Genomic DNA, 13,210 nt, shown 5'->3' with positions numbered 1-13,210 from the left:
AAGGTGACCAACCCTGCCCAGTCCTGCTCTGCTGGGCAGTAGCTGCCCCCTTCTACTAAGAGGGCCAGGCCTGTAGGGAAAAGGGTTTCTGGGGTGATGCCCCCTTCCCTGAGCAAGGTGGGAGCTGAGCAGTTCACTTGGGGTGGGGAGGGGGGAAACAGTTGGGAGGATGTTGATAGCTGAGGCCTAGGCTGGCACCCCTCAGCCACAGACGGATGAGTGGGCACCTGCAGGGCCCTTGGCACTGGGTGGCATCAAGTAAACAAGGGTTTCTGGGCTCTGGAGCCAGACTGGCTCCTTGCTAGCCCCAAGGACGGTTTAAATACAGGGAAGTCGGGCCTCTGAAGGCAAAGCAGATAGCCCGTGACAAACATGCAACTAAGGGTGGGGCCAGTCAGGCCCAGGTGATGTCACAGATGGGGGACTGTTTATACCAGCAGAGGGAAGGGTGACCGATTAGTGACCCTTCATAAAAGGGTGCAGACTTGAGGTGCCATGGGTAGAGGCTGCTCCAGCCCCTCTGGCAGAAGGCAGGACAGAAACAAGTTCCTGAGGGTTTCAGGGACCCAGTTGTGTGCTCCGAGCCTAGCTGGTGTGGTGGTGTCTGGTCCTATGACCAGCACTTGAGGTGCCAGTGGATGCTTCAGTTGCTGCAGGGCTGGCCGGCCCTCCCTGCGTCACTCAGCTGCCACCTGTGGGCGTTCACCTTGTGCCAGGTGGAGCTGCGCTGTCACGATCTGAGGAAGTTCACGTTCCCCCATTTCACAGAGGGAGAGTCCGAGACTGAGGACTGCCGAAATAACAAAGGTGGTAGAAGCAGATGCAAACCAGGCCGTCCAACTCCAGCGTGCTTTCCATCAGGTTACTAATCCAAAGCACACACTAAGAGGAAAAAACGGTAGATCCCCCCAACCCCACCCTTAGACTGCAGCTGTACTCAGGGCTGAGAGACCCACATTAAAGGTTAAATGCTGTCACTCCAGCCTGGGGTCCTGAAAGCTTGGGGCAGGGGTCACCCAAGGGAGGTGGAGCATTTTTGTTCAAGCTGTGAGCACATTAGAGAAGGCACAGAACTTAGCAGTGCCCCTGAACTAGGAGGAAGGGAAGTGCTGCCTGGCCGCCCGCTCTCCTTCCCGGAGCACTCCACCTGCAGGGCTCTGTGTGGCCACAGAGGGGCTGTGAACCCCCTGGGGCTGCCCCAGGAAGCGCCTGCTGATCTGAGGCTTGAAAGGGGCTGAGGGCAGGTGTCTGCCCCAGAGTTCATAGCCCTGGTTTCGGTTCTACAGGTTGGGGGTCATCTTTGGGCTGCGACCGGGGTTCAGGGAGGGCCAGAGGATGTGGTCACAGATGTGGCTGCCCACCTAGAGGGCTAGTCCCAGCCCTCGCCTCCTCCCTAGATCCATAGCTGGCCATGACCCTGGGGAAGAAGCCTCCTCTTCAGAGGCTGGCCTGGGGCAAAGGAGGGGCATTGCCACCCAGCTCCCAGAGCCCCTGGACTGAGGCCTTCAGGGCAATCTGTCGTGGGTCCCACCCACGCAGCACCTCACAGCCCAGGACCCAAGAGGCAAAGGGCCCGCCCACTGCCTCTGGCCATGCACAGCTGTTTTCTATGTTGCAGTTCCTTGTAAGATCTCATTCAGAATAAACATTTCTGGCTGGGTTTGGTTCACACCTATAATCCCAGCACTTTGGGAGACCAAGGTTGGGGGTGAGGTGGGGTCGTGTGAGGCCGGGAGTTCAAGACCAGCCTGGGCAACATAGTGAGACCCGCACCCCCCCCCCGCCCCCACACCATCTCTACCAAAACAAAAATTAGCCAAGAGTGGTGATGTGTGCCTGTGGGTAGTCCCAGCTACTTGATAGGCTGAGGTGGAAGGTTCACTTGAGCCTGGGAGTTTGAGGCTGCAGTGAGCTATGATGGCATCACTGTACTTCAGCCTGGGAAACACAGTGAGACACTGTCTCTATTTAAAAAAAATTTTTTTTTAAATAAACATTTCTTCTCCTTACAAAACAAGTTAACCACAAATCCAATCAGTGCCCTGTTCTTATCTCAAATGGGTGTTCTAGAAGAATAGACCAGTAAAAAATAAATAATGGCCGGGTACGGTGGCTCACATCTGTAATCTCAGCAATTTGAGAGGCCGAGGAGAGTGGATCACATAAGGTCAGGAGTTTGAGACCAGCCTGGCCAATACGGTGAAACCCTGTCTCTACTAAAAATACAAAAATTAGCCAGATGTGGTGGCTCTCGCCTATAATGCCAGCTACTTGGGAGGCCAAGGCACAAGAATCGCTTGAACCCAGGAGGCAGAGGTTGCAGTGAGCCAAGATCGCACCATTGCACTGCAGCCTGGGCGTCAGAGCAAGACTCCGTCTCAAAAATAAATACATAAAATAAATCAAATGGGCTAGTCATAGGACTTGCCCGGCCACGGCCAGCAAGGTGGTGAGAGTTGGGAGGTGAGAACATCCGGCCACCACTCCTGTGTTAAAAGCGCACCAGGTCTGGCAGCCCGTGGAGGGCAGCCTTGGGGAGACCGCCCTGAGTTCAACTCCCAGCTCTGCCACTCTAGCCAGATCTCTTCCCCCACTGAGGCCGTTTGCTCAAGCCTTAATTCAGGAACAGACGTGGCCCACAGAGGCAGAGCCCGAGGACACCCACCTTGAGCGGCCTTTGCCAAGCACCCCAAGGAGGTTAGTTGGGTGGGGTGCAGGGAGCAGGGCACCTCACCCAATACCCAGAACAAAACAGGCCGGCCCCTCCCTTCCCTGAAGCAGCTCCCAGACTCAGTGGCGCCTGTAGGCTAGAGAGGTGGTGGCCAAGGGGGCTCGGGCCTGGCTTCCTGTGCACCCAGAGGGATTGATAATTGTAAAACCACATGGGGCTGCAGCCGCTGCAGAGCGTGGGAGCCCCTATGGCTTGTTGGAACAGTGCAGGGAAGGTTTTTGGAAGAAAAACCAGGATGATGAAACCACCATATGTCCACCCATTTGGAGCTTTGGACTTTTCATAGGACACGCCCCTGGTGCTGGGCAGATGGGGTTGGGGAGGGGGCTGCCAGGACTAGCTGGGGGACTGGGGGGTCCACACCCCTAGCATTTGCATCAGCTCCTTCCCAAAGCCATCCCAACAGACGCACCTTCAAATAAGAGCCAGGCATCTGAGGCTCAAGGGTGGGCTTAGGGAGCTCCCCGGCTCCAATCACATTGCCGCCCGTGCTCCTTCAGAGAAAGGTTGGGACGGCCATTGGTGGCCATACTGGGAAGCTCATTTGTCCCTCACACCTGAACAGGTGCAGTTCTCCATTATACACAAAAAGACAGCGTCCAGAGAGAGAGGAAGAGATCTACCCAAGGCCCCACGCCTGGTCAGCAGCGGGCAGGGCTGCAGGACCCAAGGCCAGCCTCTCATGTCCTGACCTCCTGGGTAGGAGCGGGCCACTATGCCATGTGCACGTTTCCAGAGTGGCTAAGGGCAGGGGGCGGCCGCCATTCCTGCCAGCCCTGAAGAACCATCTGGTGGGAGCTGCTTCCCGAGGCCACGGCTGGAGACTCTCATCCTAGGCCTTCCCCTGAAGGCTGATTCTCAGGACTTTGAGGAAGGGGGCGCTCCAACCCTGGGCTCAGCAGCCCTCCAATGTGGCCAGGATGCCCTAGACCTGGGCAACCTGCCTTGTGTCTGGGATCCCAGCCACAGAGGGCTATGCCCTTGGGGGCAGACACAGGGTTCCCTGCCACTTCCTCATGCTGGGTTCTCAGGTCCTCTCCCTGCCCCCACACACCTGCCCTCTGCAGGGCGAGTCTGCACTCAAGGAAGGAGCTCAAGGCTGGCACCACCTCCCTCCCCAGCTTCCATGCATTAGTCTGTAAAGGAGGGTAATAACTCTCTCCTAGCGTGGCCCTTGTGAAGATAATAGATCTAAAGTCACTTTAAGTTACCAAGAGGCCCCTTACACTTGCAAGCTGTTATCAGCGTGAGTGCTCCCCACAGAGCTGGGTGAGAGAGCTAGTGATGTCCCTCAGTACCAAGGGGCTTGCGGGATGAGTGAGAGGCTGCGGGGGGTAGCTGAGCCCTCCTGCACCTGGGGAGTAGTCGACCATGGAGGAGGCATTTGAATGAAGGTACCCTGGTGAGAAGGAAAGGAAAGAGGGTGGCCTGACTGCCTGGACAGGGTGTGACTGAGGCTCTCGGGGGTGTCTCCTGTCAAGACTCACCCATCCCTGTGAGCTGGGCCTTGGGCTGTGCCATGCTCAGGGCTCTGTGGCGAGCGTGTCAAGGCTGCTGTGGCCCTAGTGGTCTGGCCCCACAGGATCAGAAAACAGATCTGCTGAGACAACATGGTGTCATGCCCTGGAGCTGCTTCGGGCAGTCAGGGCTGGAGGCCTGGCTGCTTGCTAAGGCTGGAATAAGCTCAGAAAGAGACTGAGCCTTTACAGACTTCCTTCCATTGGAGCTGCAAAGGAATGAGCAGAGGGCCCAACCCTCCCCCTTTATTTTTATTTATTTATTTATTTTGGAGACATGGTCTCACTCTGTCACCTAGGCTGGAGTGCAGTGGCACAATCTCAGCTCACTGCAAGCTCTGCCTCCCAGGTTCAAGTGATTCTCCTTTCTCAGCCTCCCGAGTAGCTGGGACTGCAGATGTGTGTCACCATTCCAGGCTAATTTTTGTATTTTTAGTACAGACAGGGTTTTGCCATGTTGACCAGGCTGGTCTTGAATTCCTGGGCTCAAGTGATCCGCCCACCTTGGCCTCCCGAGTAGCTGGAACTACAGGCTCTCACCACCACACTCAGCTAATTTTTAAGTTCGTTTGTAGAGATGAGGTCTCACTATGTCACCCAGGCTGATCTTGAACTTCTGGGCTCAAGTGATCCTCCCACCTCGGCCTCCCAAAATGCTGGGCTTACAGGCATGAGCCACCATGCCCGGACCCAACCCCCTTTTACAGACAAGGAAATTGAGGCTTACAAGACAGATGTGACAAAAACTAATAAAGGACCAGAAAGAATCACGTGTGAGAGGCGGGAGGTGCCGAATGCCAGTCCCAGCCCTGCCCCGTGCAGCCCTGGCCTCAGCCCTGGGACTCAGTGTCCACTCAGCTATACTGTGTGGGGATGGACAGATGGCTGGGGATGAACCTTTCTGAGAACTTACCAGAGAGGTTAAGGGACTTGCCTGAGGTCACACAGGGAGTGAGGCAGGGCCCAGAGGCCTCACCAGGGGTGTCCACGAAGGGCAGCGGAGGAGAGGCCCATCTTCCCACCCAGGAGCCCTTCCCTATCTCCGGTTCCCTAATGCTGGCTGGAGCGCCTGTCCCTCCTCTGGTCTCTGGCGCCCCCGTGTGGCCTCAGTGAGCAAGCCCCTTCCTACCTCCTGTGGGCTCCACTCCTGCCCCGCCCCTATAAGGACGGCTCAGAATCTCTCAGGTGAGAGGGATCTGAACTCCTGCCCCCTCTCCCTTCCAGGAGACCAGAGACAATGAAGGGGATCCCCAGAGTTTGGTTTGAATCCTGGCTCCCCATCCCATTCTGGTTGATTTAGGTAATACACCCAGACTCTGTTTCCCCAAACATTTCTCAGCCCATGGGCCCTGCGTAGCTACAGGGCGGGCCTCTGGGGAGATCACATGGGAGGCAGGGCGAGTCTGAGACCAGCCCCGGGCAATGTAGAGACCCCAGCTCTAAAAAAAAAAATTAAAAATTAACCAGGCGTGGTGGTGCAGGCTTGCGGTCCCAGCTACTCAGGAGGCTGAGGTGGGAGGATCACTTGAGCCCAGTATGTTGAGGCTGCAGTGAGCTAAGATTGCATCACTGCACTCCAGCCTGGGTGACAGAGCAAGACCCTGTCTCAAAAAAAGGCTGGGTATGGTGGCTCATGCCTGTAATCCCAGCACTTTGGGAGGCCGAGGTGGGCGGATCACCTGAGGTCAGACCAGCTTGGCCAACGTGGCAATATAGTGCAACCCTGTCTCTTTAAAATAAATAAATAAATAAACAAATAATCACATGAAAAACCCTTTGTGGGGAGAAACACCCTGTTTGCTTCAAACATTCATGGAACACCTCCTCCCTCAACCTGATCCTGCCCCCATCTCACCGAGGTCCCAGTACGAGAGGAGAGGCAAACCCCTAAACAGGTCTTTTAATGAAATAATGTGTTGGCCAGTGGCTACAGCCTGTAATCCCAGCGCTTTGGGAGGCTGAGGCAGGCAGATCGCTTGAGTCCAGGAGTTTGAGATCAGCCTAGGCAACATGGCGAAACCCCATCTCTATAAAAAATACAAACACGGCCGGGCCCAGTGACTCACGCATGTAATCCCAGCACTTTGGGAGGCCGAGGCAGAAGGATCACCTGAAGTCAGGAGTTCGAGATCAGCCTGGCCAACATAGCAAAACCCTATCTCTACTAAAAATACAAAAATTAGCTGGGTGTGGTGGCACATGCCTATAATCCCAGCTACTTGGGAGGCTGAGGCAGGAGACTCTCTTGAACCTGGGAGGCAGAGGTTGCAGTGAGCCGAGATCGTGCCACTGCACTCTGGCCTGGGTGACAGCGTGAGACTCCATCTCAAAAAACAAAACATCAGCCTGGCCTGGTGGTGTGAGCCTGTAGTCTCAGCTATTCGGGAGGCTGAGGTGGGAGGATCACTTGAACCCAGGAGGTTGAGGCTGTGGTGAGCTAGGTGGGAGGATCACTTGAACCCAGGAGGTTGAGGCTGTGGTGAGCTACGATTGCACCACTGCACTCCAGCCTAGGGGACAGAGTGAGACCCTGTCTCAAAAAAGAGAAAGTGTTGTCTAGGCCGGGTGTAGTTGCCCATGTCTGTAATCCCAGAACTCCGGGAGGCCAAGGTGGGAGGATTACCTGAGCCCAGGAGTTCGAGACCAGCCTGGTCAACATAACAATAACCCTTGACTCCAAAAAGTAAAATAAAAAATCAGCTGGGTGTGGTGGCATCTGCCTGTAATCCCAGCTACTCAAGAGGCTGAGGCAGGAGCCTAAGAGGTCAAGGCTGCAGTGAGTTATGATTGCGTCACTGCACTCCAGCATGGGTGACAGAGAGACCCTGTCTCAAAAAAAAAAAAAAAGTGTTGTCTTAAGCCACCAGTATGTCCCACCCTTTGATCTCTCCTCATGGTGCCTGGTCCATCCCAGCTGGACACAGCTGGACAGAAATCAGAAATACCACTGGACAGAGCCAGCCCCTCCCCTCCCCAACCTCCTCCAGCCTATCTCAGACCTCTCCTTGCCCTTCACGTTCCAGGTCAGACCTCAGGCCCTGCTCCTACTGAAGCTTAAAACGCCTGTGGTGTTGGTACCAGCCCAGCTCCACCTCCACCCCAGGGTCTAACTTAAGAGCCACCTTGTCCTCAGCCCCTCAATTCGCCTTCCTCCTTCCCAAGCCTCAGTGTGTCCATCTGCCAAATGGGCGTGACCATCCCTACCCCAACTTCCTGTCTCCCACATCAACTCTAATGATACAATCAAAGTAAGATTCAGAAACTTTTTTTTGGGCGGGGGCGGGGGGGCGATGGGTGCCAAGCGCGGGCAAACCATGGAGAGAGCGAACTACAATTCCCATCCGGCTCCGGGGCCGCGGGCGTCCCTAGCCCCTCTCTCTTAGCCAAGGGCAAGGCGGCTGCGACCCAGGGGGCGAGAGAAGTTGCAGTGCTCCGCGCCTCCTGGGTCAGGGCCCAGGGAGGGCCCAGGTAAGTCTGGGTCTGGGGCCGCGCGGGGACCTGGGGAGTCTTTCCGACCCCGCGGAACCCCACCGCGCCCCTCGCAGAAGTCAGTTGTTCTCCCTGGCCCGCCCCCGCACTTCCTGGCCGGGAGTTGGGCCCGCCCCCGCGCGCCTCCGCCCCCACCTTCACCTCCAGCCGCGGCTCCCATTGGCCGGCGCGCACCTGCCCGTCCGTCGGGGGGCGGGGCGCGGCGCCCAGGTGAGGGCGCGCTGGCGGCGGCGGAGGAAGGTGACAGCGGGGAGGGCGGGAGAGGGGGGGGAGGACGCGCGGACAGAGCCTCAGACGGTTGGGCGGACGGACGGCCCGACAGGCGGGCATGCGGGCGGCCAGACTGTAGCCGAGCAGCGAGGCTCCGGCCGCAGCCATGGAGCGGCGGCTGCGCGCGCTGGAGCAGCTGGCGCGGGGCGAGGCCGGCGGCTGCCCGGGGCTCGACGGCCTCCTAGATCTGCTGCTGGCGCTGCACCACGAGCTCAGCAGCGGCCCCCTACGGCGGGAGCGCAGCGTGGCGCAGTTCCTGAGCTGGGGTGAGTGGCGGGGCGGCACGGAGCGGGGGCGGGCCTAGGGATATCGCGCCGAGACCCCCGCACCCGCAGACTTTCCCGCAGGGACCCGCACCCCCACGGGCTTCCCTCGCAGACTCCCTGCAGTGGCCCTGACGCGTACCACCGGACCCCCGCGGCCCGCACACTCGCCTGCACACCTCACCCTCACTCCAATTCTCACACACGCTCCTTCCCTCTCACAGACCCCGACACATGCACACACACACCAACTTGTGCTCAGGTATCGACCGCAGACGCATGTACCCAGTGCACCGCCTAGAGTCCCGTACAGATTTCCTTGCTTACAGGCCACACCTGACGCAGGACACACACAGACCCTCATGCATGTCACCCACTGATACACGGGCTCTGTTTCTCCTTCCTCTCGGATGCATTGAGACACACAACTCATGGAGAGACCCAGGGAGCGCTGCAGACCACCCCGACCGCATTGGCACTGCAAAACACACAGATCTGTAGGTATCGCACACTTGCAGACCTTCCCCCCACCAACACACACACCCCCAGCTCCCTGCGTACAAGACCACTGCAGCCTGGACTCAGGAACCGATTTCCAACCCTTGGCCTGTGCAGGCTGCTGGCCAAGCTCCTTGGGGGCTGTGGCGCCGGGGCCGGGGAGGGGGGCCTAGCTGGAGATGGGTCTGTACCTTTCCTGGTAGACTCATCTGAGTCATTGGGAGTGGCTGGCCCGGGGTGACCCTGAACCCACTGTGGGCACTGGCGCCAGCTGGAGGGTTCCCTGGTCACACCCTGCCGGGCCATGGGGAAAAGGCACGGGGGCCTGGCCAGGGCAGGGTGAGGCAGGTGTTTGCCCAGTGGGCAACTAGCGTTCCTGGCACTCCTGAGCTCTGGGAAGGCACAAGGCCTGGGGTAGAGGGGGAGGCTGCCACCCAGATGTGCCAGGGAGTTGTCCCCTAGCCCCAACCCTTCCATCCAGGGCGAGGCAGTCAGAGGCCCCTGCCTCTGTGCCTGTCTCCCTGGTATGCCTCCGTGCTATGCCTGTCTGCCTGTGTTGTTGTCACCCCCCCATGACACCCACACACGTGTGTGTGTTTGCACACACACGTGTGCTCCTCCCTGACTGCCTCCAGCACCTCTGCCTGGGACCCCTGTTGACAATCTCCCAAGGTAACTCAAAGGGCCGTGACTCATTCCTCTCCTGCTTGTCTCTACTTGTCCCTGCTCCTGCCCGGAGCCCCCATGCCCTGTGGGAGGCCAGAGGATTAGGCAGCCTGTCCAGGGGCCTGGATCCTCCTGCCTGTGGGCCTGGGCTTCGGCCCTCTTCTGGCGGGTGGGTCCCTATGGTGCTGGCTTCAACTCCCACGGGGAGGCCCGGGGCTGCTCCTCCCCAGCTCCACACACAGACCTGGGAAAGAGACAATGAATTTCTGTAATGAGGTTTCCACCCCGCCCCCGCTGCGGGCTTCTGCCTGATAAACCTGTGGAACAGCTCTCTGTCCCACCCACAGACCCGCCCAGCTGGCAGGGAGTTTACCTCCTGGCAGGGGGAAACTGAGGCAGGGCGCCAGACCACAGCTGCCCCCCATCCTGACTGATCACTCCTGCCTCCCTAAGACCCAATTCCTTCCCAAAACCTGGGGCTAATCCAGGCCTGGAAAGTGCCTGGGAGTGGCTGGAGTTGCCCTTCCTGGAGGTATCTGGGATGTGAGGAAAGAGGACGTTCTTGACCAGACAAAAGCTTCATCCAGACAGGGAGGCAGGGCTGGGAGTGAGAGAGCCGGTCAGGCCTGGAGGCATCCTGAGCACTCACGCCTTCAGGGGCTAGTGCTAGCACCAGGGAAAGGCATCTTTGTCCTGTTTGTGAGTCTCAGCACCTTGGCAGACTGGCATCCATGCCTCCAGCCTGAGGGGCCCCACGTGGGAAGCATAGAGCCTGTCCTCCCTGCCCTAGGGGCTGCAGGCCTCACCCCCAACCAGGCACCTCTATGCCTACAGGGTCCCCGGACCCAGGCCCACAGCTCCTGAATGGGAGAGAAGCCTCTCTGGGGATAAGGAATGTCACCCGTCCAGTTTCCTAAGACAGGCCTGGCCTGAACCTGTGAGGGGGCCAAGAACTGTGAGGTGGGGGTAGGAATGGTGTCCCCATGGTCCCCAGGGTGACCTAGCCAAGCAGAGTCAGGCCGCAGACTGGGCAGGACTACAAGTCCCATCAGCCCCTGGGATGGAGGCTGCCTAGAGTCTGGGGCCAGGGGGCCAGGGAGGTCCAGGGACCAGGCGGTCAGCTGAGCCCGGCCTCTGACCTTCCGCACTTCCTGATCATGGCCAAAGGAGCACCAGCTCCTGCCACAACCCCTTGGCCCGAGGCTGTCCCTGGGTAGGTCATCCCTGCCTGGGCTTACAGGAGCGGCAGCTCCTGGCTTGCCCAAGGTGAGAGGGGGAATGGAGCCCTCCCTCCATGCACTCTGAGTCCCGCCCTGTGTCCCCTCAGCCAGCCCCTTCGTATCAAAGGTGAAAGAACTGCGTCTGCAGAGAGATGACTTTGAGATCTTGAAGGTGATCGGCCGAGGAGCCTTTGGGGAGGTGAGCAAAGGGCCTGGGGTAGGTGGGGGGAGGTGTTCACACCGGGCTGGGCTCACCCCAGTCCTCCCTGTGGCCTTAGGTCACCGTGGTGAGGCAGAGGGACACTGGGCAGATTTTTGCCATGAAAATGCTGCACAAGTGGGAGATGCTGAAGAGGGCTGAGGTCAGTGTGGAGTCTGGGGGGCCCTTGGGCACCCTACAAATGGGTGTGGGGGAGGTGTATGCTGCCAGGGCCTATGGCGCGGGGGGGGCGGGCAAGGCTGCAGACCAGGCAAAGGGTGCCACCCTCAGCAGCCACTGATTTGTTATCTTTCTCACAATAAACCCTTTATTTAATTTTTTAAATTTTTTTTTTTTTTTTTGAGACGGAATCTTGCTCTGTCAACTAGGCTGGAGTGCAACGGTGCTATCTTGGCTCACTGCAACCTCCGCCTCCCAGTTCAAGTAATTCTCCTGCCTCAGCCTCCCGAGTAGCTGGGATTACAGGCACCTGCCACCACACCCAGCTAATTTTTGTATTTTTAGTAGAGATGAGGTTTTGCTATGTTGGACAGGCTGGTCTCGAACTCCTGACCTCAGATGATCCTTCTGCCTCGGCCTCCCAAAGTGCTGGGATTACAGGCGTGAACCACCGTGCCCAGCCTACAATAAACTCTTTTTTTTAAGATAGAGTCTCACTCTGTCACCCAGGCTGGAGTGCGGTGGCGTGATCTCGGCTCACTGCAACCTCCACCTCTTGGGTGCAAGGGATTCTCATGCCTCAGCCTCCCAAGTAGCTGGGATTACAGGCGTGTGCCACGACACCCAGCTAAGTTTCTTGTATTTTTAGTAGAGATGGGGTTTCACCACATTGGCCAGGCTGGTCTCCAACTCTTGATCTCAAGTGATCTGCCTGCCTTGGCCTCCCAAAGTGCTGGGATTACAGGCCTAATAAACCCTTTTGAAAGCAAGCAGAGTCGTTCCCATTTTCCATATGGTCACACTGAGGCCCAGAGCCGTAGAGCGTGGGCTTGGGCTCAGTCGCAGCCAGACAGGGAACAGTAGAGCTATGACCTCCATCTGAGCTCCCAGACTCACAGAATCTTTCTTCATCCCCTGAGCTGGCAAGGGGAGCATCCTGGGCTCTGATCCCACCCCACCCCTTACTTCCCCAAACCTGCTGCAGACAGCCTGTTTCCGGGAGGAGCGGGATGTGCTCGTGAAAGGGGACAGCCGCTGGGTGACCACTCTGCACTATGCCTTCCAAGACGAGGAGTACCTGGTGAGGATACGTGGCGGGGCTGGAGGGGAACATCCTAGGGACACAGGAGAGGGCCCTTGGGGCCAGGGGCACTGGGCCCAAAGAGAGACCCCTCTTGGGACCAAGAGACTCCCACTTCCCACCAGTTCCTGGGCTTGGCGCCTCCTGCCTGAGCCCTGGCTGGGAACTGGCCAGCCCAGAGCTGCTGGGAGATGCAGGCCTGCCTTCCCAGAGCCCTGCGGGACCGCGGTGAAGTGGCCAGGTGCACCCTTCCCCCGGGTCTGATTCTTGTCCGCCACCTCCAGTACCTTGTGATGGACTACTATGCCGGTGGAGACCTCCTGACGCTGCTGAGCCGCTTCGAGGACCGTCTCCCGCCCGAGCTGGCCCAGTTCTACCTGGCTGAGATGGTGCTGGCCATCCACTCGCTGCACCAGCTGGGTTATGTCCACAGGTGGGGCCCCAACCCCGCTGCCCTGCCCAACCCCTGCCAGCTGTGCTGGGGACAGCTGATGTCAGCTGAGCACTCACCATGTGCCAGGCACTTCTCTGGGTGCCTCATCCGTGTGCTTCCTTGGAATCATACCAAAGAGCCCTCTGTGGCAGGGGCTGCTGCTGTGTCCGGCCTGCAGCTGAGGGGGTCAGAGCTTAGCACAGGGAAACACCTGTCTCAAGGTGACTCGGCTCTCGGGTGGCAAGCTGTGGTCTGCACTGGGGAAGTCTGACTCCTGCGTCCCCCATAGCACACTCTGCCACCTCCAAGGGTTGTCCCCACACATCCTTTCTACAATCTAGCCATCTTCCTCCTTCTGGCCTGTGGGATCATCTACACACACACACGTTGCTCATCACATGAGCACCTACACACAGGAATGTGTGTGAGCTGGTGCTGGCACACACCGTGCATGTGCACCTGGGCGTGTGCCTAAATGGCCACTTACACACAGGTCAAACGCCTCACTCTCCCTGCCTGCCATCCCCCAGGGATGTCAAGCCAGACAACGTCCTGCTGGATGTGAACGGTCACATTCGCCTGGCTGACTTCGGCTCCTGCCTGCGTCTCAACACCAACGGCATGGTAAGGACCCCGCCCCAGAGTGGGAGCAGGGGATACAAG

The 13,210-nt window shown here is 58.4% G+C and overlaps 1 protein-coding gene across 2 annotated transcripts in view; it reads left to right on the top strand.

Moving 5' to 3' along the window:
• The first annotated feature begins 8,020 nt into the window (after positions 1 to 8,020).
• The window catches only part of CDC42BPG (CDC42 binding protein kinase gamma), a 33,329-nt gene continuing 28,139 nt past the window's right edge, over positions 8,021 to 13,210 (top strand). For both annotated transcript variants that reach the window (XM_055094485.2, XM_003828587.6), the window contains exons 1-6: positions 8,021 to 8,273; positions 10,762 to 10,853; positions 10,933 to 11,016; positions 12,019 to 12,114; positions 12,399 to 12,547; positions 13,078 to 13,171. In XM_055094485.2, the coding sequence (XP_054950460.1) occupies positions 8,114 to 8,273; positions 10,762 to 10,853; positions 10,933 to 11,016; positions 12,019 to 12,114; positions 12,399 to 12,547; positions 13,078 to 13,171 (675 nt within the window). In that variant the 5' untranslated portion in view covers positions 8,021 to 8,113. The remainder of the gene's footprint in view (positions 8,274 to 10,761; positions 10,854 to 10,932; positions 11,017 to 12,018; positions 12,115 to 12,398; positions 12,548 to 13,077; positions 13,172 to 13,210) is intronic.

This window comes from Pan paniscus, chromosome 9 (genome assembly GCF_029289425.2).
Source record: "Pan paniscus chromosome 9, NHGRI_mPanPan1-v2.0_pri, whole genome shotgun sequence".
Taxonomy (NCBI): Eukaryota; Metazoa; Chordata; class Mammalia; order Primates; family Hominidae; genus Pan; species Pan paniscus.
Note: the sequence above shows the minus strand (reverse complement) of the source record. Positions and strands in the feature narration are given on the sequence as shown.